General features: G+C 46.0%; 1 protein-coding gene across 4 annotated transcripts in view; it reads left to right on the top strand.

The window, feature by feature from the left end:
- ASTN2 (astrotactin 2) overlaps positions 1-14,458 on the top strand; it is an 887,719-nt gene extending 873,261 nt beyond the window's left edge. For 3 of the 4 annotated variants that reach the window (XM_057724290.1, XM_057724292.1, XM_057724293.1), the window contains 2 exons: positions 587-770; positions 14,123-14,360. In XM_057724290.1, the coding sequence (XP_057580273.1) occupies positions 587-770; positions 14,123-14,360 (422 nt within the window). Of the gene's footprint in view, positions 1-586; positions 771-14,122 lie in introns of all 4 variants that reach the window. The other variant, XM_057724291.1, reaches the window with a different exon arrangement.
- The last annotated feature ends 8,194 nt before the right edge of the window (positions 14,459-22,652 follow it).

Raw genomic sequence — 22,652 nt, forward strand, 5'->3', positions numbered from 1 at the left:
GTGCCTCCTATTCAAGCGAGCAGCCCATAATGAATTTTAGTTGGATCAGTTAGTAGGAATGACTGAAAGAGTAGAAATTGCCATGAATGGCAACCAGAAGAGTCTAGATTTCTTTGAAAGATATTTGAATGGAGAGCTGTTAGACCTGATCACAGAAATGTGTTAGAAATATTGCAGAGAGGAGATAGAAGTAGACTGTTGAGATGAGCCTGTGAGCTTTATTTGAGCCTTTGCACTTGCTTGGAATTTTCTGTTAAATCATAGGCACAAAACTTATGTTAATGAGTATATTATAAGCGCTAACTTTGTGCCAGACCCTGTGTTGAGTGCTTTACATCCATGTTTTAATTTCGTCCTCCCAATGCCTCTCCAGACTGTACATCGTTATCTCCAGTTGATAGGTAGGAAAACTCAACACAACTGGTCAATGATATGATATATTCAGGATGGAACTAAGGTTCGTCCGCCGGCAAAGACCACACAAGTGAACTCCTGAATTCATATGCCTTCCTAGTTGCAAGGCATGCTTCTGTCCCACCTTTTTCCTACTGTCCAGTGATCTGTGCCTGCACTTCTTCCTCCCCAGAGATAGCTGACAAGATCTACAATCTGTACAATGGGTACACAAGTGGGAAGGAGCAGCAGACTGCCTACAATACGCTGATGGAAGTCTCAGCCTCCATGCTGTTTCGAGTCCAGCACCACTACAACTCTCACTATGAGAAGTTCGGCGACTTTGTCTGGAGGAGTGAGGATGAGCTGGGGCCCAGGTATGTGGGTGTCTGAGCTTGAGTGGAGTGGTAAATTCTTCTTGCTTCCATTCAACTTTACTGGAGCCTTTTTTCCATAGGCTGAGAATGGGCTTTATGAAATAAATAAGGGTGGCAGTCGTCCTAGTCATGCCAGGGCTTGAGGTGGGAAGTGGGAAGGGAGAATGAAAGAACCTTAGAATTTTAGCTTCTTGGACTCCTGGAATGTCAGACAAGAGAGAGACCTCAGTGCTCTTTCAATCAATCTACTCACCTTCCACTTTCAGTTTTAGAGATGGGAAGCATAGCCTTCTTGAGGAGATATGTCTTAACCAACACCATAGAAGAGCATGGTGGCAGGGTCATGGCCCCTAATCTAGGGATTTTCCTAGTCTTTCGTAAGAAATCCAAGTTTTTTCTGGAATAAAGTCCATTAGTGACCATGACTGAAAACTCATAAATTCAACACATGTTAAGGTGCGATTTTTCGTCACCAGCAGTGACTGTGCCCACCACTGTGATAGGTGCCATGGAGGATTCAGCCACGACTTACACACAGTCACTATCTTCTAAAGCTTCACCAAGTTGTATCTGAAATGGTGGCTGCATTTCATGCCTTGCACCCAACAATGACGTCCATTCATTTATTCAACACAAACTTAGTAGCCCCTCTTTTAGGTCAGCCGTTGATCACGCAGTGTTAAAGAAAGGTAGAAGCCGTTCCTACCTACTCATAGCTTACTGTTGCAGGTAGTTAAACAAGCAGTTGCAAAGAATAGGAATAATAAGGGGCCCGTTGGGGAGGCGAGGCACAGACACTGGGTCTAGGTAACCCAGTGAAGCCTAACCCTAACCCTCCCAAGGGCTGAGACTCTGAGGCCTAAAGGGTGAGTTGGGGTCAGGCCAGTGGAAGGAGAGGAGGATTGGAGGCTTTGGGGCCAAGGAGTAGCCTGTGAAATGTTCAGAGGAGAGACTACTACATAGACCAGGGTTTTCCTCTTAAATGTTGATCACCTGCCTGCCACCTGTATGATTTTTGCATCTCGCCGTACCATATGCACTTTATTTATTTTATATTTCTTCCTTAGGTCCACTTATTGAAAATATATTTGAAAAGAAAACACTATATCAATTTGTAAAGGGAAAACTAGCACCGTCTACTCTTAATAAAAATTAAACTTAAGCATTCAGGACAGTGGAAGAAAAACAAAACCGGAAAACAATGTAGTTCAAGCCTAGCAGAGCCTGAGGCTTGCCCTTTAAAAAGGGAGATTAACAAGTGTTAGAGAAGTACTTAAGACACAGTCCGGAACTAAATCTCTCTTTCTTAAAGTAATCTGGAGGAGGGGAAGAGAGTGAAAAAGGGAATCTAAATGCTTTTCCCCTGTGTGCTTCATTGTTGTTTAATACTGGATGTGTGATCCTGAGTACCACCTAAAATCCTTCCTCCTGCCCCAGGGGAACTCCTTCCACACTTTGGTAAACACTGTGTGTGGAGGAACTGAAAGAATTTCTGTAGAGTTGCAGCAAAGTGTGTGACAGCAGGCGTGAGAAGAGATAAGAAGGGGAGGTCAGCAGGGGCCAGTTCCGAATGCCCCTTAAGTAGGGTTAAAGAGTTTGGGTTATCTCTCTAGGGTAACGGGAAGCTTTTCAAGTGTTTTTCACAGGGGGGAGATGTTATCAGATCTTCAAGGGAGAAAGAGCCCTCTGACTGCTGTTGGAAGCCTGGCCTAGAGGAGCCATGACCAAGAGGGAGGCAGTGAGGCCTCAGAGGCTGTTGTGATACTAATCCAGGAGAGATAGTGCAGTGCTCTGGGCCAGGCTAGTATCAGTGGCACTGGAGAGAATTGCATGACTTCCTGAAATACTTAGTGGGCAGGGTGTTATGCTTTAAATAGCTTTAAAATTACCCTATAAACTGGGCAAAGCAGGGTATCCTCCTCATTTTATGAATGAAAAGGAATTGGAGGCCCCACGGTGTTAAATGAGCTGCCCAGAGTTTGCTATGGAGTCTGGTACTGCTCCAAGCTTTCACCCTGAGCCCTTACAACACTTGCAGCAACCCTCCAAGAATTCAAGACTTGGTTGAGGGATAAAAGGGATCTTTCCCTGGGGCGGAACTTATCTGTTCTGTTGGGTCCTGGATTGTAACTTTCTCCCTTTCACATGAAAGAAAGGTTCTTTAGATAAAAGCTAAAAGAGAGCAGACAGACAGAAGCACAGAGCCCTAGATGAAAGCTGCTGCATGAGTCATCTCAGCTGCCATCTTGCCCAGGGGCAGGGAAAGGCATTCTACTTTATTGGGCTTTCCCACAGGGTTAAGGGATTTTGGGTGGAAGCTAAACCAGAGCTTCGCTCCTGACTTTGTCTTTATCATCTTCTGGGGTCCTTCCAGAACATAAATCTTCTGGAGAGGCTTTCTGGTTGCCCAAAGAGGCAGAACAAGCGACCCAGTAATGGATAGTGATAACCTGCTCACCTCCAGCCAACTAGTCACCAGCCACTGTCTGCCAACCCCTACCTGTGTCACCCAGCTTCCTTTGGTCTTTCTAGTCTCTGGAGGGAATCAGATTTCTCTGATGTCCCACACTAGCATCAGCAAGAATCAAGGCTGCTGCATCCTAATCCATCCTGGCACTGCTAATAAACTCACTGTGCAACCTTGGGCTTTGGCCCTCTCTAACCCTCAGTCTCTTCATCTATACAATGACAGTAGTACTTTTTTTTTTTTTTTTTTTAGCAGTGAAAAATCAGTTTTCTAAATAAAGCTTACAAAAACCCCAGGGCTTAGCTAGAATGCCACCTCCTCAGAGAATCCTCTAAGATTTCTACCCGTTCACTCTATCACACCCTCATGTTTTAATTTTCTGTGTTGTGTCTTCTACTTTTAGTATCCTGTATTGCTTATGTGTTTACTTATGTGTTATCTCTGAGATATTTTCCCCACTACAGTGTCAGTTTATGTATACCTAGTGATCCTTTCTGTCCTATTCACTCCTGTAAGTAGGTGCTAAACCATTACTTATTGAATAATTGGATAATGGGATGAGTAAATGTGTGGACCAGATGACTACAGAATTGTTCTGTTGGAAGCTAGAGTGGGTGGCCTGGATCCCCCCTGCTGGGTCTCCAACTCCCCCCACCCTGTGCCCCAGTCCCAAGGGTCCCTGAGGTCTACCTGAGCTATCAAGGCTCTATAGATCACAATTAAAAGCAGCTGAATTTCACAAACTCTAAGGTTTTTCTAGTTTAAAAATAACATTCTAAAAAAAATGCATTGTCCTTGCAAATATTAAGAGAATTGAGGAGATCCTCACTTATTAATTTATGGCTTCATTGATTCATTTAATGTGCTTACTGTATGCACCAGACCCTGTGCTGTGGGCTGGAAACAGATGAGGGAAGAAGCCAGTTCCTGCCCTTACCAGGCTCAGCATCTAGTGAGAAAAAGACTGGTCAGCAGGCAGCTGCAGTGAAATATGTCACAAGAAGCACAATATAAAGAGGGTGGGCAGTGTCCTTTAGAGCAGCGTTTGGCAAACTTTAACGTACAGGAGGATTACCCAGGGGCCTGGTTAAAATTCAGATCAACTCAGTGGTCTGGGATGGGCCTGAGAGTTTGCATTTCTGGCAAGCTCTTAGATGATGCCAGTGTTGCTGGTTAAAAAGCACACTTTGAGTGACAAGGTTCTGCATGCACCTGCTGGTGTGACTAATCCAAACCTGGAGCTCAAGGAAGAATTCCTGGAGAAGAAAGTGAAGTGTACGCTCAGAAGTAAAGGATAAATGGGAGTCCTCCAGGTGGAAGGGAAGGAGTGCTCTCATTAGAAGGAAAAACCCGTGCAAGGGTGAGAGAGGGCGTGGTAAGAGAATATACCTAGCCAGGAAGGATAAATCTCATTGGGAAAGAGAGTTCAAGGTGAGAAGGAAAAGGGGAAAAAACAAGGCTGAAGAGTTCAGCAGAGGTCAGATCATGATGGCTCTTACAAGCCCTGTTCAGGAGTTGTTCTTTCTTCCAAAAGCTGGGTAAAGGTTTTAAACAGAGGGTCATTGTGGGTACATGTACCATGCCTCTCAAGGGTTAGCAAGTATGCAGAACATCGAACTGGAAAGGAGAGCGAACAAGACCCTGCCTTGGGTTCAAGTCCTAGCTTTGCCACCCACTAGCCCTGTAACCTTGGACAAATGTCATCTCCATTCTGGGCCTCGTTTGTGACATAAAAGGGCTGAACTCCAGAGTCCCTTCCAGCTTCGAAGCCAAGGAACCAGCAAGCCCTGAAGTCATAAAGACTGGAGAATAGGCACACCATGAGTGTCCTTTCACCTCTAGCCCAGCATGGCTTGTTTCACTGGAACACAGGATGGCTAGGATAATAAGAGGTTTTCCCAGGATCACCCTGAGGGCTGATATCATGGAATGAGCTCTGTTAGGATTTTGTTGCCCTATAATCACCAAACCCCAAAATGTTCTCTATTCCTCTGTGGATCTGTGGTCATGTACCCCCATAAAATGTAGTGACAAAAGAGTGACTCTTACTGCTACCTAATAAATCTATCAGGCCAATGTCCTCCAGAGCCTGGTTCCCGTGGCAACCACAGGTTACTGCAAACAGCTGCTCAGAGAAGACCCGCTGACACCCAGCTGTCCCAGCCATAAGGTTCCTATTAGGAGACTTGAAAAACTGAACTTATAGGTGGCCAGGGACCAGAATTAGCTCCAGTCAGAATATCCTTGACCACTCTTGAGCTTCTCAGTCCTCTGTTATGTCTGATTAAAATAATAGAGTAGGGAGAAGAGAGCAAGCACTTGAAGAGATTTTGTTTCAGTGGAATTGATCTGTCTAGATTAGAAACGGTGTGTTTCTGGTGGCAGCCCCCCTTGCTTCCATGGCAGACATTGCTAATAGATCACAGAAATCATCCCAGGCTTGATTCACTCTGGGATCTTTCTCAGCGTAGCCAGATAAGAAGCTTTTCCTATCCAAAAAAGGATTAGCACATGCTATGAACTGTCATTGCTTTTTGTTCTTAGTGAAAATATTAAACCCTGGGATGTCAGTGTAGATATTTTCTTCAGTCCACTTATGTTAGCTCTTTCCTTAGATATCTTGGATTCACTCTCTTGGAATTTATAGGACATTGGGAACAAGAGAAAACTTAGGCTTCTAGAGCCATATTCCTATCATCTCAGATGCACTGTTAATTTTTTCTGCATATTTTGACATTTGGAAAATCAGAATGGATTGTGCAAAGTTGATGTGCACATTAAGTGTTGTATTCTTCCTTTCGTGAAAGGTTGTAATTAAATCAATAGCATCTCTTAAAATTGGTGATGTCTTAGAATGGATAAGTACAAACAAGACACACTATGACTTTGAACAAATGTCCAACGGCACATTTTCCCCATTGATAAGATAGCAACGTACATAATTATCTTGAAGTTCCCATCCTTTCCAAACTGAAATACTTGTGGGTTCGTTGAGACTCAATCATTCTTATCTTCAGTTTAGGAATGAATTCTCAGAAGGTCTCATGGTTTCTTATGAGAGAACAAGGAGGAAACAAAGCCAAATGTAAATATTTTCACTAGTCACCTTACAAATCGTATTTCAAACCTGGTGTTGAGGAGATGTATTTACATGGCAGTACCTGAGTTTCTGGTTTTCTGTTTAGTGGGGGTGGTCTGAGGTTACACTTGATGTGGATTTGTTCTGAAAGTAACCCCAGTGAACCACTGGGAAGCCATAAAACCACGGCTTCATTGCACACATTCATCACACCAGCTTTAAAATATGTGTGTGTATGCATGTTTTCAAAATGGAAATGCCTTTATTGTATGTTGTCCTACAAGTAATTCTCGTTCATTCTGTAACATGTAAATGAGGCAGATATATATAAAACGGCAAGCAAAAGTGTTGCGCCTCCGAACCCCTAATCCCCACCCAGAGATAAAATTGTTGAGTGTGCACATACTTCTCTAGATATCGATATGGATGTGACATGGATACGCTGTAAGTAGGGAAACTGGTACAGACTTAAGGATATGTCGACATCTATAGACCACAGTTCCACTTCCATCAACTCTGCTGTGCTTAACAAATACATACACTGTGTTCTGGTTTCTGACTATTTACGCTTCATAGCACGCGTACAAGTCTTTTCCTGTGGATGCATTTGCAAATATGTTGTCTTTTTGAAGGGTCCTTTAGCCTTTTGTTTTGTTTTGCTTTTTTTTGGCTGCTTTGGGTCTCCTTTACTATGTGTGGGCTTTCTCTAGCTGCGGCAACTGGGGGCTACTCTTCGTTGCAGTGCACGGGCTCTAGGCACGTGGGCTTCAGTAGTTGCAGCAGGCAGGCTCAGTAGTTGTGGCACGCAGGCCCTAGAGTGAGTGGGCTTTTGTAGTTGTGGCGTGTAGGCTCTAGAGCACAGGCTCAGTAGTTATGGTGCATGGGCTTAGTTGCTCCACGGCATGTGGGATCTTCATAGACCAGAGATCGAACCTGTGTCCCCTGCATTAGCAGGCAGATGTTTAACCACTGCACCACCAGGGAAGTCCCTCCTTTAGCCATGTAATTATATGAATGCATCACACATTAATTTAGTCCTCTGTTAAAGACCAACTAGATTTCTTCCAACTTCTTTTCTATTATAAACAAATCTGTGTAAACATTTTGCCCACTCGCCCAATTACTTCCTTAGGTCCACATGATGCTCCTGTGTCATTTCATTCCCTTTATCAACCTCTGCTAGAGAATTGCTATGTTTTGAAAGTAAGGACTGACAATTATTAATCCCTTCTTCTTGCACAATCAGGAGCTGGATACCAGAGGAACTCTACACTGTCCAAGAAGCAGGTGGGAAATATTAGTTGAACATTTATGATAGGCCCAGTCATTTTTATCTCATTTCATCTCCTGAACAATTAGTTTTGAAGATGAAGCAACAGAGAATCAGTGGAGTTAAGTAAATTGTTCAAAGTTACACAGTTAATAAGTGTCAGAGCTCAAATTCAAAGTATTGTCTTCTGATGTCAAACTAGTGTCCTATCCATTATAACACATTGCATGCCAAGATATGTACACAACTAACAGATAATATAATATGAATCTCAACAGAGAAATGAAATGCTGCTTCAGCAATAAAGAGGAACATGTGACTTAAGATAGCTGGAAAGATCTGGAAGACTTCCCGAAGATGACATTTTAGCATGACTTTGAAGCGTGACTAGAATCTCAATGAATGTGGTCCTCTCATCTCAGGAACCCAATGCTATGACAGTTGTCACAGCAGGTTCTCTTGTGAACTGCTCATCAGATGGTGTTTCTCTGTGAATTAAGCCCCTAATTCCTCTTAGATTAAAAACAAACAAAGAAGAGCAACAAAAATCTGCTCCAACTCCCACTACCGTTAGATTCTGCTTTGGTCCGAATGTTCACGCTGTCACAAAATTCATATACCGTATTGCAAACCTAATGCCCAAGGTGATGTAATTAGGAGGAGGAATTGATTAGGTCATAGGGGTGGCACCCTAATGAATGGGATTAGTGCTTTCACAAAAGAGGTCTCAAAGAGGTCCTTTGTCCCTTCTGCCATTTGAGAACACAGTGAAAAAGTGCCATCTATGAACCAGGAAGTAGTCTACCAACCACCACACCAAATCTGCCAGTGCCAAGATCCCAGACTTCCCAGGCTCCGGGATATGAGAAAGATATTTTTGTTGTTGGTAAGCTCCCTAGTCTATGGTATTTTGTTATAGCAGCCCAAACAGACTAAGACAGACTCTTTCCTAAGACATGCTTGATTCGATCAACTGCAGTGAAGGGGAAACCACTAGAGATAGAGGAGGACCCCATCTACATTTAGAAGACTTTAGTTTCAATGGGATTTGTTGGTTTGTTTATTTGTTTGTTTTTGCATTGAGAAAAAATTTGCCTTCTGTTAGTTTTCGGGTTGTTTATCGTTAACATTTAGGTGCTTTGCAGAAGAGATCTGAGATGCTGTTCTTACTCTGTTAACCCTAGTCACATCATATGACCAGCGTGAGGCTGACTTTTACCACCTGAAGACTGGGACTAAAGTATGCACTATAGAACTGCAGTGAGGATTACACTTAAGATGATGTTGCATAGGTTTCTGGCACATAGTAGGTTCTCAGTTACCTGTAGTTATTACCATCCTTGACCCTCAGGGTTTTCCCCTCTTGTTTTCAGTTACTAGAACAACATAACCATTTTCCTAAATCCCCCCTTCGGTGACACACTTGATTCTTGCTTTCAGCACTTCCACTGAAGGCTTGCTTTTGAGACAGACTTCAGCATGGCGATCTGGCTGCAGTTTGCACATGTCCCTCTTATAAGAAGGGAGTGAGGTTCTTCAGATGTGGCCTGACAAGGGCAGTGTGAATGGAAGCCATTACTTCCCTTAATCTGCCCTCCCTACTTCCAGAGGTTGTGTTCCAATTTTTTTTGCAACCATGCCATGCCCTTGACTCTCATTAAGTTCGAGGTCAGCTAACGCAGAGACATTTAAGCTCAGCTCAAGGAGGCAGAGAGGAAGGAGAGAGGCCAACTGGAGTGTTTCCTTACTGTCTGTCCTCTTTTTCTCCATTCCAAGGCCCCCTTAGAATTAGGCCCCTGTCCAATAACCGTGTCAACAGCAGATAGGGTAGTGGTGCTGGGAAGAGAATGGTTACTCAAAGGTTTTGCAATTCCCAGAGAAGCGGCATCCGTGCCAGCTGCCGACTCCTTCACAAGCCATCCCTGTTGCAGTCGCGCCTGCTGGGACAAGGATAAATTACTCTGTGGTGTCCCTCCTTCACCTCTGACTTCCTATCCCGCCGGGCCTGGGTCCTGTCTCCAAGGAGGAAGATTTCATTTCCGGTATTTGAAAAAAGTGGTCACTCTGACCTGCGATTTCCCCCTCCAGGCAAAGCTTGGGGCATGCCTTGCCTTTGATTTATGAATCTCCATTGCCTACAATTTATCACCCAGCACCCTCACCTTTGGTCTCTCACCCCCCCCCCCCACCTCCTCTCTGGCCTCTGAGCACCTCCAACCCTTCTCTTCATGGCTTCCCCTTCTCAGTTCTCCTGCCTTTGCTAACCCATTGCAAACCACGGTGCCGAGGCATAGTGTACAATGGAGAAAGAGCAGAGGACAGGCAAACCGACATTGGTTTAGTGTGAACTATGTGCAAATTCCTGTGCTGGATGCCTATGGCAGTAATTTCATTCCAGTCTAGCAACAGCCCTACAAAATAAGCATCTCTGTCCCCATTTTGCAAATGAGAAAACTGAGGTTCGTAGAGAAGATGTGGCTTGTCCTGATAGGCTCTGGAGCCTGTGTCCGTTCTACTGTAAAATCCTACTTTGAATCTTGGCTGACATTTGCTGAAGACTAAGCAAATTACCCAGGTGATCTCATCTTCCCAAAACACTGCTATTATTCCCATTTTACTGATGCAGTAACTAAGAGTTAGTAGCCTTGAGGAGCCTGCTCATGATCCACACAGCGAAGTTGTAGAACTTGGATTTGAATCTGGGACTCCAGAACCAAATGTATCATCTCAGCTCTACACACCCAGGAGCCTTGGCCCTAGCTTTCCCTTTGTTACTGACTTTAGGTGTTCCTTTAGGCAAATTATTTTTTCATTTCAAACCTTAATTTCCCCATTCATGCAAAGGCTTGGTCCAGTTGAGTTCCAAGATTCTCTCTTCGGGAATGGCCGGGCCCTTGGAGACAAAGCATTTGGTCATGTTGGAGGACTTGTCCTTCCCAACCTCATTTTGAATTTGTGACTTATTTTGGGGGCTATCTAGATCAGACGATGGCTCTCCATCACCCCCCAAATAGAATACTGTACCATGGCTCAAAGGATGCTCTGGATGGTCTGGTCTTTACCAAACTGACTTGTCCCCCACCCATTCTTTGCACTAACCATTTCAAAAAACTGATGGTTTATGCTCTCTTTAGTCCAACTTAAGATGAGCTATTTCCTCTGCCTTCCCATCTACCTGAAAAATTGAGTTCATCACTGAAGACCTAGCTCAGATGTTACGTCCCCTGGTAAGATTTCTCTGAGCCCCCAAACTAATGATTGAGTGTCCACTTTATATATTCCCATAGCACCGAGCATATTTTGCATCCCAGAACTCTGCCCCTAAATTAGAGGCTCTTACTATTTCTGTCTGTCTGTCTCTTGCCACTGACTTATATAAGTGCTCAAAGCTTAAACCAGTACACAAATCCTGATGGTGGTGGTGGTGGTGGAAATGTACTTTCTGACATGTATCAGGGACTTAGTGTGCACCAGATACTTTTCTAAGAGAGTTTTACACGTGTTAACTTATTTAATCCTCACTTCAACTCTATGAGGTGGGCACATATTATTCCCTTTTTGTAAATAAGGAAGCAGAATAAGTAGCTTTTTAAAAGCAAGAGGAGAAGCAAGCCAGCACCCCACAGTACAATGATAGCAAACATTTGACACCTGGATGTGTCTATACCTGGTTTCTTGTTACCGATCTTGCCCTCCCCCAGTTCAATTCTCTTCAGTGCAGCCAGAAATGTTTTTAAACAGTTTGTCTCTGAACCTGTTACTTTGTTGCTTGAAAATCTTTACTAACTTCCCACTTACCCCTATTGAGGGCTTATTGTAGACTCATTAATGTTTTTTTGGATTTTTGAAATAAACTTTGTGGTAGATACAGTTATTATTCCCATTTTATGGATAAGGAAACTGAAGCACAGCTGGTTGAACAATTTCCTCAATATCACAGAGCTAGTAAGTGTCTGAGGCAGGATTCAAACCTGAGAAGTCAGGCTCTAGAGCCTGTGTGGTGCACCATGACTCTATACAACCAGTGCCCCCAGCTTCTAAGCTCCAGTGGCCACTTCTCCAGTTTCCCACTGTGAGCCCCTTTCGCACTGTCTTCCACCACAAAATCCCTTCTCTCTGTGCCTTGACCTAGGCTTCCTGTTACGCCTTTGCCCTCTTCTTTGCCTAAACCTTACTCATTAATGAGGCACAAGTTACCCTTCTACAGGAAGTCTTCTTGGATTTCCTAATCCTACCTAAGTACCATCCTCTGTTTCCCACAGCTTCTTTTATCATTGTTCTTGCCATGGGTGTTGCAGTTTTTCATCTGTCTGTCTTTCCTAGTGAATCGGGTGCTCTGCCGTACAATAAATGCTCAGTAAAGGAGCAACCAATGGCATTGTCTCCTTTCACTTCTCAACCACCCCATCTGTCAAGCGAAAAAACAGGTTTGGAGACATTAAGTAAAGTTCCCAAGGACACAGAGGTGCTAAGGACCAGAGCAAGAACTGGAACAAGGAGGGCTGAGAGCAAGCTCCTTGGGATCCCCCTGGGGAGGCGCCTGCCAGAGGTGAGAGAGGCCTGCGGGGCGAGCGGCAACTCCAGTGTGATTATGCAGCTATGAATTCTTGGCACCTCAGGAAATATTCCACCCAAGTGGTGAACTATACAAAGAGGACTTTTTGAAAGGCACCTCATAAATCGTTCCCACAAAACCGACACACATAAGCCCGGCCCTTTTCCAGCCGCCACGCAGGTGCCTAACACAGTCTCCCATTTGTGGGGTCTGTTGTCGTAAAACACCCTCCCTCCTGGGGTCTCAGAGGGGCATGGAGAGGACAGCAGGAGAGAGCCTCTCATTTAGCCCCTCAAGATCCCCAGGCGTCTTGAGGATGCTGAGATGTAGAGAAAAGTGGATTCCACATGGAAGTGGACACCTGGACAGCAAGGCTGACTTTTGGTATAACCCAGGAAAAGGACTTTCCTTGCCCTCTTTAAGCCCTGGTTTCCACATCTTTAATGAGGTTAGGTCAGCCTAAGCCGTTGATTCTCAAGTGGGGTGATTTTGGTTCCCCAGAGGACGTTTGGCAACGTCAGGGGACAACTTTATTGCCATGGCTGGGGCCGCGGGTGCGATCAGTGTCTTGCAGGCAGAGGCCTGGGGTGCTGCTAACTCTCGTGCAGGACAGAAGAGAATTATCCAGCCCACGTGTCAGTAGCGCCCCTGTCGAGAAATCTTGGACTAGGTGATCTCAAAGATGCTGGTTTTAATTTTCTACGCAGCCATCAGATTTCCTCTAGCTTCCTCTGTCTGCTGCTGCGTAAAGAGCTCTAGATAAGCTCCTCACGATGATCCACAGTCCAGGCTGATTCTTGCCGAGACTGGTGTCTGGTATGACCTTGATCCTGAGACGTCATCACAGCAATTCTGTATAATGGAAGCTATCATTTATTGGGAGCTGACTCAGGGCCAGCCTTTGGGCATTTCTTTTAGTTAATCTCACAACCAGTTTATAAAGTTAAGGCTACCATCACTCTCTCTAAAGATAAGAAAAATGAAATAGAGAAGTTTTGATTTGAGGATATAGATATAAAGTCTTTCGTGACATAGAAGCACAGAAGACATGATTTTATTCTGACTGTGAGAAAAGAGTATGAGAGCATTAGGAAAGTAAGAAAGCAGACAGAGAGCGACTTGGTGTTCAGGCCTAGATCCCAATGCCCAACTCCAGTGGTCAACTTAATGTTTGACCTTGGCCAAGTAGCGTCACCTATCTGAAACCTGGGCTCCATACCCATTGAATATGTGTGGAAATAAGAGTATTTTCAGGGCTGCTGTGAAAATGAAATACAAATTTTTTTTTGGCTGCGTTGGGTCTTCGTTGCTGCGTGTGGGCTTTCTCTAGATGTGGCAGGCGGCGTTGCTCTTCCTTGTGGTTCATGGGCGTCTCAGTGCGGTGGCCTCTTGTTGCAGAACACAGGCTCCAGCATGTGGGCTTCAGTAGTTGTGGCATGCAGGCTCAGTAGTTGTGGCACACAAGCTTAGTTGCTCCACAGCATGTGGGATCTTCCTGGATCAGGGATCGAACCCGTGTCCCCTGCATTGGCAGGCAGATTCTTAACCACTGCACCATCAAGGAAATCCCTAAATACAAATTTTTAAATGTATGTAAAGTACTTACCCAGCATCTGGCACATGACATTAATACCTTGTAGTTGTTGTTCTTGTTGTCATTTATCATTTTTATAATAATTTCTACTTGGTCAGAGTCCTCAGGCTGCTTACCTTATAACGCTTACATCTTAGAAGTGAAAATGTTAGGTCAAAGGTTATACCTCTCTTCTACTTTTTACACATTGCACAGTTGAAGAGGACAAGTTCCAAGGTGATTTTTGAACAGGTGTTCAAAATACCACATTCAGGTGAGGCATGGCTAGGCTAGGGAATTGTTGGGACAAGAAGTCTTCATCTGTCTGCTGACCTCTACTCACCCCCTCAAAGGCCTGATCCTTGATCTCGGCTTCTTCCTTCATCACTGCCTCCTCCTGTCTTCCAGGAAGGCCCACCTGATCCTGCGGCGGCTAGAGAGGGTGAGCAGCCACTGTTCCAGCCTCCTGCGAAGCGCCTACATCCAGAGCCGCGTGGACACGGTGCCCTACCTTTTCTGCCGCAGCGAGGAGGTCCGGCCTGCGGGTATGGTGTGGTACAGCATCCTCAAGGACACCAAAATCACATGCGAGGAGAAGATGGTGTCCATGGCCCGAAACACGTATGGGGAGTCCAAGGGCCGGTGAGGGAGGGTGCCGCCCTCCGTGAGCACAGAGACTCTCCGTGGGAGGGGGAGCAGTGCTCTTGTGGATCCTGGGGCCTGGGCGGGCTGGGGGACAGCTGAGGATGGGCCTGGCAGATGAGGCTTGCCAGCAAGGCCAAAGCAAACTCTTTCTCTTGTGGATAGCCGACAGAGAACTTTGCAACCACTGGAATTATTCATTTCTCCCTGTCTTTTATTTTTTCTAAGATATTATTTGACTCTATCAAAGTCTCTCCTTTTTAAACTTTTTCTTACGGATGGCGGTCAACCCCCAGGCAGGAGCTTTCAGGTGGAGACCAAGCGGCCTTTCCTCTTCTTTCTTCCTCCTGCCACACTCACCTTCCTTCCTGCCATGGACCCCAGGAGGACACCTACGGAGAGACAGCTGGATCTCTTCAGCATCAGGAAGGAGGCCCCGAGGATTGTTGCAGTGAGGAAGCTTGGGTCTTTAGGACATTTTTTTTTTTCCCAGACATGTTTGAGTTTGCAGGACCCCTGCCTCTTCCTGCTACCTGTGGGTCTGCCCAGAGTCCCTGCAGGACTTTCCACGCATTAAAAATTCCTATTGTCTCTCTTTGTGCTTGGGTGGTATTTCTTACCAATGGGGAACCTCCGTTTATTCACTCAAAAGATACTTATTGATTCTCTACTATATACCAGGCACTGGGCATGCAGACTAAAGACAGAGACGCTCCCTGTCCTCAGGGAATGTGCCGTCCAATGGAAATTATAGAGAAGCAACCAGTTATTTCAAGCTGTGGTAGGGGAAGAATGGAGGTTGTTTGAACTCATTGCTGGGTCATGAGGCAAACTGGAGGGGTTCTGAAATGCTTTCTTGAAAAAGTGGTTCCTACGCCCAAAAGATGGGGGGTGGGGGGAGGATGGGATTTGCTCCAGGCAGGTGGGACACCATGAACGAAAGCCCAGAGACAGGGAAAACATAGGTCATTCAAAGGCTGGAAGCACTTTCACTGAGTATAGAGATCAAAGTAGGAAGAAGCAAGAGGTAAAGCTAGGAGCTAGGCAGAGCGTTGGAAGCCATGGACACAAAGGTGGATGCTATTTGAAGTAACTGAGAGCTACTGCAGAGCATGAGCAGAGGAGTCAACTTGCTCTTTAAGGAAAACCAGCACCAGAATGGAGGCTGGACCAGAAAAGGCTTCGAAGAGGGTGACCTCTGTCATTTTCCAGAAGTGATGGCAGTTTGGATCCTGAGGTAATGAGGGAAAACTTCCACCGTTAAATCTCCTTTTAAATGGCAATTGTCTGCTTCCGTCATGTTACCGCCGGGAAGGGTAATGAGTACAAAGAGGCTTTGTAAGTCCTTCACTTGCTGGCAGCAGCTCAGAGATGCTAGCTTGCTGGAGGAAATGGGATGCAGGTCAGGTGCTTTATAAGGCGGAGATGACACCTGTTAGAATGAAAGGCACGATGGGAATTCAGAGGGGAAAATACTTACTGAATACCAGTAAAACAAATGCAGTTGAAAATAAGCATACCTCTCGGTTTTGATGAGTGCTGATGAGATCCGTAGTCCCCTTCCCGAAAACCTACATGCTGGGTCTCTTCTCCCCGCTCAGGACGCTAATAATCCACACGGGGAAACAAAGCTGAAGGAGATTCTTCCAAAAGACCTGGGTGCCTAACGATCTGCTCAGCCTCCAACAGGCTGAGCTCAGAGGTGCTCTTTTAAGAAGTTTTACTATTATTGGATTTACATTTCTGTAAGTACGAAGGTGGAATTTAGATGAATAAAATCCCACTGTTGATGACTCTTCCAATTATAGTATATTCAGAGAAGAAAAAACATCTTTAAAAAAAATGGAGGATGAAAAGACAAGGAATAGAGTACTTGCCTGTCTTAGTCAATTATGGTATAAAGGAACACTATAGATTAGGTGACTTATAAACACTACAAATTTGTTTTTCACAGTTCTGGAGGCTGGCAAGTCCAAGATCAAGGCATCAGCAGATTTGGTGTCTGGTGAGAGCTGGTGAGTTCATAGGCAGCTGTCTTCTTGCTGGGTCCTCACATGGTGGACGGGGAGAGGGATCTCTCTGGGGTCTCTTTCATAAGAGCACTAGTGCCGTTCTAGAAGGCACCACCCTCATGACCTAATCATCTCTTAAAGGCCCCACCTTTAAATACCATCTCAGTGGGGATTAGGTTCCAACATATGAATTTGGGGAGAACAACAACATTCAGTCTGTAGTATTGCCACATGCCAGGCCCTATTCTAAATTGCTGTCATGTGTACCCTTTCCTGAAACCCAGGTCCCAGGCCTTTACCAAGTCACCCCGTTGCTATAGCTTTCCACAGGCATGACACACCCTGAGGAAAAGTGTAGCTTAACAGTTGCATAAAGTTAAATTCCCCAATGGGCTGGGGCTGTGGTCTGACCCTGATTAAGTTTGAATCTGAATCTGCCACTATTCACAAGCCATTGCCCTTGGATGAGTAATTTGATGTCTGAACCCCAGTATCCCCATCAACAAAATGGGTAAATGACAGTCTGTCCCCGTGGGCTTCTTGTGAGGCTTGAGTGTGACAGCAACTCCAATGCACCCAGCACAATATATAGTCGGGTCTTTTTTTCTCTTAATAGACAACATGCATAATGCCATTAATCTTGGAACAATAACTAGGAAACTGTCTGCAAAAGGCAGAGAGAACTCTAATTAAGAGCAGGAATTAATGACAAGCATCCCTGTGAGGTATATAGGTTGTAAATAGTATCAAAAGTTTAACTCAGAGAGAAGTGACCACAGTGGTGGAACTTAGCACAATAGCAAGAGCCCCAAGAAGTACGTGCTTTTCTCAGAGGCTCTCAAAGATGGCTGTGGCCTCTGGACAACTGCCCAGTTTGCCAAAGGTGGCTGGCCCTGGAGAATATCCACCATCAGGCTATCTGCAGCTCCTTCTCCCGTCCACGCCCCTCTCTGGTTTCAGCCTCCTTTTCCTGGCACTGTGGAGCCTCTCGCCCTTCCCAGCCACCATAAGGCCCTCAGGAGTGGGATTGAGAAGCCTGTCGAGAGGTGTGTGTGTGGGTGTGTGTGGGGGTGTGTGTGTGTGTGTGTGTGTGTGTGTGCGCGTGCGTGCGCGCGCGTGCACACCTTGTCATCACAGGCAAGGAGGTTAAACCAATATTTGTTAAGATGTTTCACTGGAAAAAGAAAAAGAAAAATTCTTGAGGTGCAAATGAAGCTCCTGGGTCCAGTGTCCTGGCCTCTGCACAGCCAGACTGATTCATGCACTGCCGCAAAAAATGCCAGGGATGCTCACGTCCCACTCTGCTGGCAACGATGGGACCTTCCATGTGGTTTCCACCACCTAATAGAGAAGTTGTGAACACACAGAGGTATGTGTTAGGGGTGCAGAGGAAATCGCCTCTACATGACTCCCATCCTCTGTATGGTCAGGAAGTGTCTCCTCTAGGCAGGCTTCATGGCAGAGGGTGGACTGCATGGACAAATACTCGTAACTACCATTCAGGGAGTTCTCCTCCTAGCAGTGACTCTACATACTTATCCCATTTAACTGTGTGCAAAACAGCCATGTGCTAGAAGATTGAATAACCTGCTTCAGATCCTATAGTTACGAAGTGATGATGTTGAGACCTTAGGTCTAAACTTGGACAGACTAAGTATTTCAAACGGGTGAATCCTGTGCTCACTACCTCCCAAGGCAAATGAGTGTAATGCGCCCCCCCCTTCTCCATTTTAATTCAGAAACTAAGTCCCTCTAACTTCCAACCAATGGTTGAGTACTAATTTCCAGATCTGGGGTAATAAGATGAACAGGACTCAGATCCTGCCCTTAAGAAACTCCCAGAACTTAGCTAACTAAATACAGTGTGATAAAATCAGACATTTTGGAATCAAGCCAATCTGAGTTCAAATATTGGCTGTTCAGTTTACAGTGAGGAAGGGCTAGACCCTGAGAGAAATGTGTAAAGCAAACTCAACAGGTCTTGCTAATTAAGAGGCTCAGGTTAGCTGACATTAGCTTGACTTCCCTAAGCCTCACTTTCTTCATCTATAAAGGGGATGAATACACTGCTTCAAAGTACTGTTGGAAAGATCAAGTTAGATAATGTATATGAAGACTTGAAAAGAAGTCTCTCAATAAATAGATGTTACAGTGGCTTATTTACATGAGACAGGATGGGTGAGATTAATTCTGCATCAGGAAGGCAGGCATCAGGAAAGCCTTCACAGTCGAAGGAAGTGTAAGTTCAGTAAGTAGAGCAGTAAAGGAAAGGCATGATGGGCAGAGAGACCAGCATATTTCTGAAAGAATATCCCATGTCTGAGGGATGGTGAGCAGCTAGCGTGGGCTGAGAGAGGAGGGGGTGCTTGGAGAGCTTGGCAGTGAAGACCACACAGGCCATTGGGAGGCATCAGATTAACAGCAGGGGTGTGACATAGGCAGAGAAGCATTTTGAGAAGACACTTGTGGCTGCAAAGTAGGAGAGCGGAGACAAGGGAGAGAGCCAGTGGCACTAGACAGCATAAGATATGATAGGGTAGGGTAGGGTAGGGTAGGGTGGGATAGAGTAGGGTAGGATAGGGTGGGATAGGGTAGGGTAGGGTAGGCTAGGTAAGTGTTCTTTAGGAGGGAGATGAGGATGCCTGAGCTAGGGCCATGGAAGTGGTGAGGCTGGATCTGAGTGGTATGAAGGAGGTTGATTCAGCAGTACTTGCTAACTAAGAGGCCCAGGAACTTGGGTCTTCCCTTTCTTTCTGGTGTCTGAGTGTTAGACTGGGCAGAATGTGGGATGTGAAGTGGATGATAAATCCACTTGGGCTCAACGGACAGTGCATAGATGAGGCAGGATTTGTATCATGCAAATACAGTCATTGAGTAAGAGAGCCAAGATTGTAATCCAGCTTTATGGGGAAGCCATGCACAGAACTGCATGTCACTTTGCACAAATGTGTTATGAGTTCCAAATGTCCCGCAGTGAGGGACTGTGTGAAGCCAGCATAGAATCTTGTGGAAGAGTTAAAGTACTAAACTTAGGAAAAGAGTGCGGGACTCTTCACCATCATCTCCTCCCCCTCCCCCCTCCTCCCCTCCCGCTCCGCCCCCTCCTCCCCCTCCTCCATCGTCATCACCATCATCATCACTGTCCTCATCACCACTGTCATTTAATTGATTGATTGCTTACCATGTGCCAGATTCTTTACATACATGTTTCATATACTTCTTACAACAACACTGTGATGTATGCATTATCACCCCATTTTGTAGATGAAGGAATTGAATCCTAGAGGATTTAAGAAACTCCCTGGTCTCAGGCAGCTAATAAGTGGCAGAACCAAAATTTCAATCCAGGCGTCATCTGACCCCAGAATTTTACCAGCTGTACTCTGTTGCCTTCTGAGATGGGGAGCTCTGGGTTCTCGTCCTGCCTGTGTAGTAGAGTGGCCAGGTGATCTTGAGCAAGCCCTTCCCTCTCTGTGGGCCTTGGGTTCTCCCTGTGCCCCCACTGCGCTAGGGAAGATGTATGTGCCGTGGGTATGAGGATGTGAATTAGATGATGACTCACGTATAAAGAGCATTTTCTCCTCTCTCTCCCTTTAATCGTCACCACCTCCCTTAGAGGCTGACAGTGGCAGGATGGATGGCTCCGTCTGGTGCGTCTAGAGAGGGTGAAGGTACCAGCAAGGCTGTAGACAACCCCAGTGCCACTCATGGGCATACGAGCCACTGATTGCTAAGGGTCCAACAGCCTTGGACAAGTGACAACCTCTCCCTGCCTTGGTGTTCTCCTCTGCCCACTTGGGGGAAGTAGTAGCACCCCTCCTAATGTTATAGTGAGGAGTAAAGGAGTCCGCATATGTCCCATACTTTGAACAGTTCTTGGCATGTTAGTTGTTGTCATTCTTGTACTCAACACACTACTCTGCAGCCATAATCAAAAGTACCCAGAAATGCCCTCTCACATCTTGCCTCTTAGCCTTTGCACGTGCTGATCCCTCTGCCAGGAATGCCCTTCCAGCTTGGGCATATCCAGCTGAAATACAGGTTGTTTACAAGTCTTTCACTGGCTCCCTGAGACCTTTTGTCTGTCCCAGAGGTAGCTGGTAACCCTCTCCCCTGGGGTCTTATGGTGAGGATTCCCTGCCTCCATTCCAGCATTTCCTCACTCAGTGTCATTGTCCCCTACAGGACCATGAGGAATGCAAGGGCATGGACTGGGCAGGATTCTGTCTGTACCTTAGAGCCTTTCACTGGACCTAGCTCAGAGCAAAGTATATGTTCATCCAGCAAAATCAAGCTTGATGCCTAGAATGAGGAGATCCCAAGGGAGGATCCCAGGAAGTACATGAATGCCCAGGACTCCTTGAGAACAGCGACCCTTCCAATTTGCACCGCCAGTGCCGCATAGGAGGGTCCTGGAGAGAAGGCCTCAGCCAAACAAAACCCATGGGCTTTATGTGGGAGTGTGCTTTTTAATTGGCCGCTGCCCATAAAACTGCCAGACCCTGAAAGGCACTCACTGTCTGTCTCCCTTTGGAAACTTTGCTGCATGTGTTCGTACACGTTACAGCCAAAGCCAGGCTGCTCTGTTTTCCTGTTTTACAAGAGTTGGCAGCAGGGGAGGGCGAGGGGCCACAGGTGTGCTCTGCTGGACAAGTGTGTGTATGTGTGTGTGTGTGTGAGAGAGAGAGAGAGAAATGCAGAGGCTGGCAAGTAGGGTGTCAGTTCTGGGAGCAGCGAGTGCCCCGAATGGGAAGTTAAGAGTTCAGATCCTGGACCCAAATCTGTCACTAACAGTCAGGGGGACCCCCAGCCAGTTTCTCCCCAGTCTTGCCCTCGGTGTCTTTTCATAAACACATTGGTAAGACTAGCACTTCACTGAAGAATCCTATGGGTCTAACATTCTAGGTTCTCAAGCCCTCAGGGCCCACACTGGAAATGGAGAGAGTAAACAATCCTATGTATTTGTAGAGGATGCTGTTGTTTACAAGTCACAGCCCAGAGGAGAAGTGTTACCTATTCCAAGAAAGCTGCTCTGACCATAGCCCCCGAATGCCGGATAGGGGCTCCTCCTTTTGCTTTTCACAATCTCCATACTTCTGTGATATATCTCCTTAGTCCACTGAGTTCTAATTGTGCCTTTAGGATTCTGTTTTCTCCTAACATGTGAACTCCTGAATCAGACCGTGTTTTATGTCTCTGTGCCCCAGATGGGTCAGATCACATGGCAAGTGCTCAGAAGATAGGTGCTAATGCAGCTCTATGTAGTCATGAAGACATTTTTATGCAAGTCTTCTAGAACAGGCAGGGCTCACGATCTGCACTTTTTAGACAAGGAAACCTAGGCTGGATTTGTGTTCACACAGGATCTGCAAGCCAGAGCAGGCCTTCGGGCTTCTTACTTTGGATCCCCAGAGCAAGCCATCCCCTTCGGGGTGAGCCAAGTGGTCCTTTGGTGGAATTGCGGAGGAGCCACTAGGGGTCTGGAAGGCCTCTGTATGGAAACTGAAGGCTGTTCAAATGTAAGGCCTGAGCACCCTCCCCCGGGTCAGAGAAGCTGGTCCCTTGGGGATTCAGATTAGAAATGACACATTTCAATAACAAGAGCAATCATTACCATTTGTCAAGCACTTTCCAGGGCCAGGGTCTGTGCCAAGCACATTAGTTGCACTATCTCATTTAGTTGTCACACACACACTATAACGTGGCTGCCAACATCCTCATTTTACAGAACAAGTCCTGAGGCTCAGAAAGGTCAAGGAATGGGCCTGGGTCACACCGTCGGTAAGAAGCTGGGATGCAGTCTAACTTAAGACGTGGTGGCTCTGCAGCTTTGTTCTCATAAGCACACCAGAGGCCAGTGCTACCATGCTATAAGTGAGAAGACTGAGGGCCAGAAAGGAAAAAGGACCTGTCCCAGGCTGTGCAGCTGACAGAGTCGAGTGTGGAATATTCCGATTTTATCTCCAGTGCTTTTCTGACCCCTTGGTAACCTCAGGCCCATCCCTTTTCCTGACGTCTAGGCAGGTGGGGAGGGGTAGGGAAGAAAGCCCTACCTCTGTTCAGGAAGCAAGGCCAGGGCCAGGTCAGGCTGGCCTCCCCAGGCGGTTTTGTAGTCCAAATACCAGCCTGGTTGCGGTTCACCAGGTTTTATGATCGGGGATGACGTAGTTTCTTCATTCGCTTACAAGCTATTCAGCTCCACAGTCGACGCACAGAGCCAGAGCTGTGCGTTCAGAGGGGCTGTTTGAGGGGGTCAGCGAGGCTGGCCCTGCCTGATCGGAAAG

This window comes from Hippopotamus amphibius, chromosome 2, assembly GCF_030028045.1.
Source record: "Hippopotamus amphibius kiboko isolate mHipAmp2 chromosome 2, mHipAmp2.hap2, whole genome shotgun sequence".
In the NCBI taxonomy this organism is placed as follows: Eukaryota; Metazoa; Chordata; class Mammalia; order Artiodactyla; family Hippopotamidae; genus Hippopotamus; species Hippopotamus amphibius.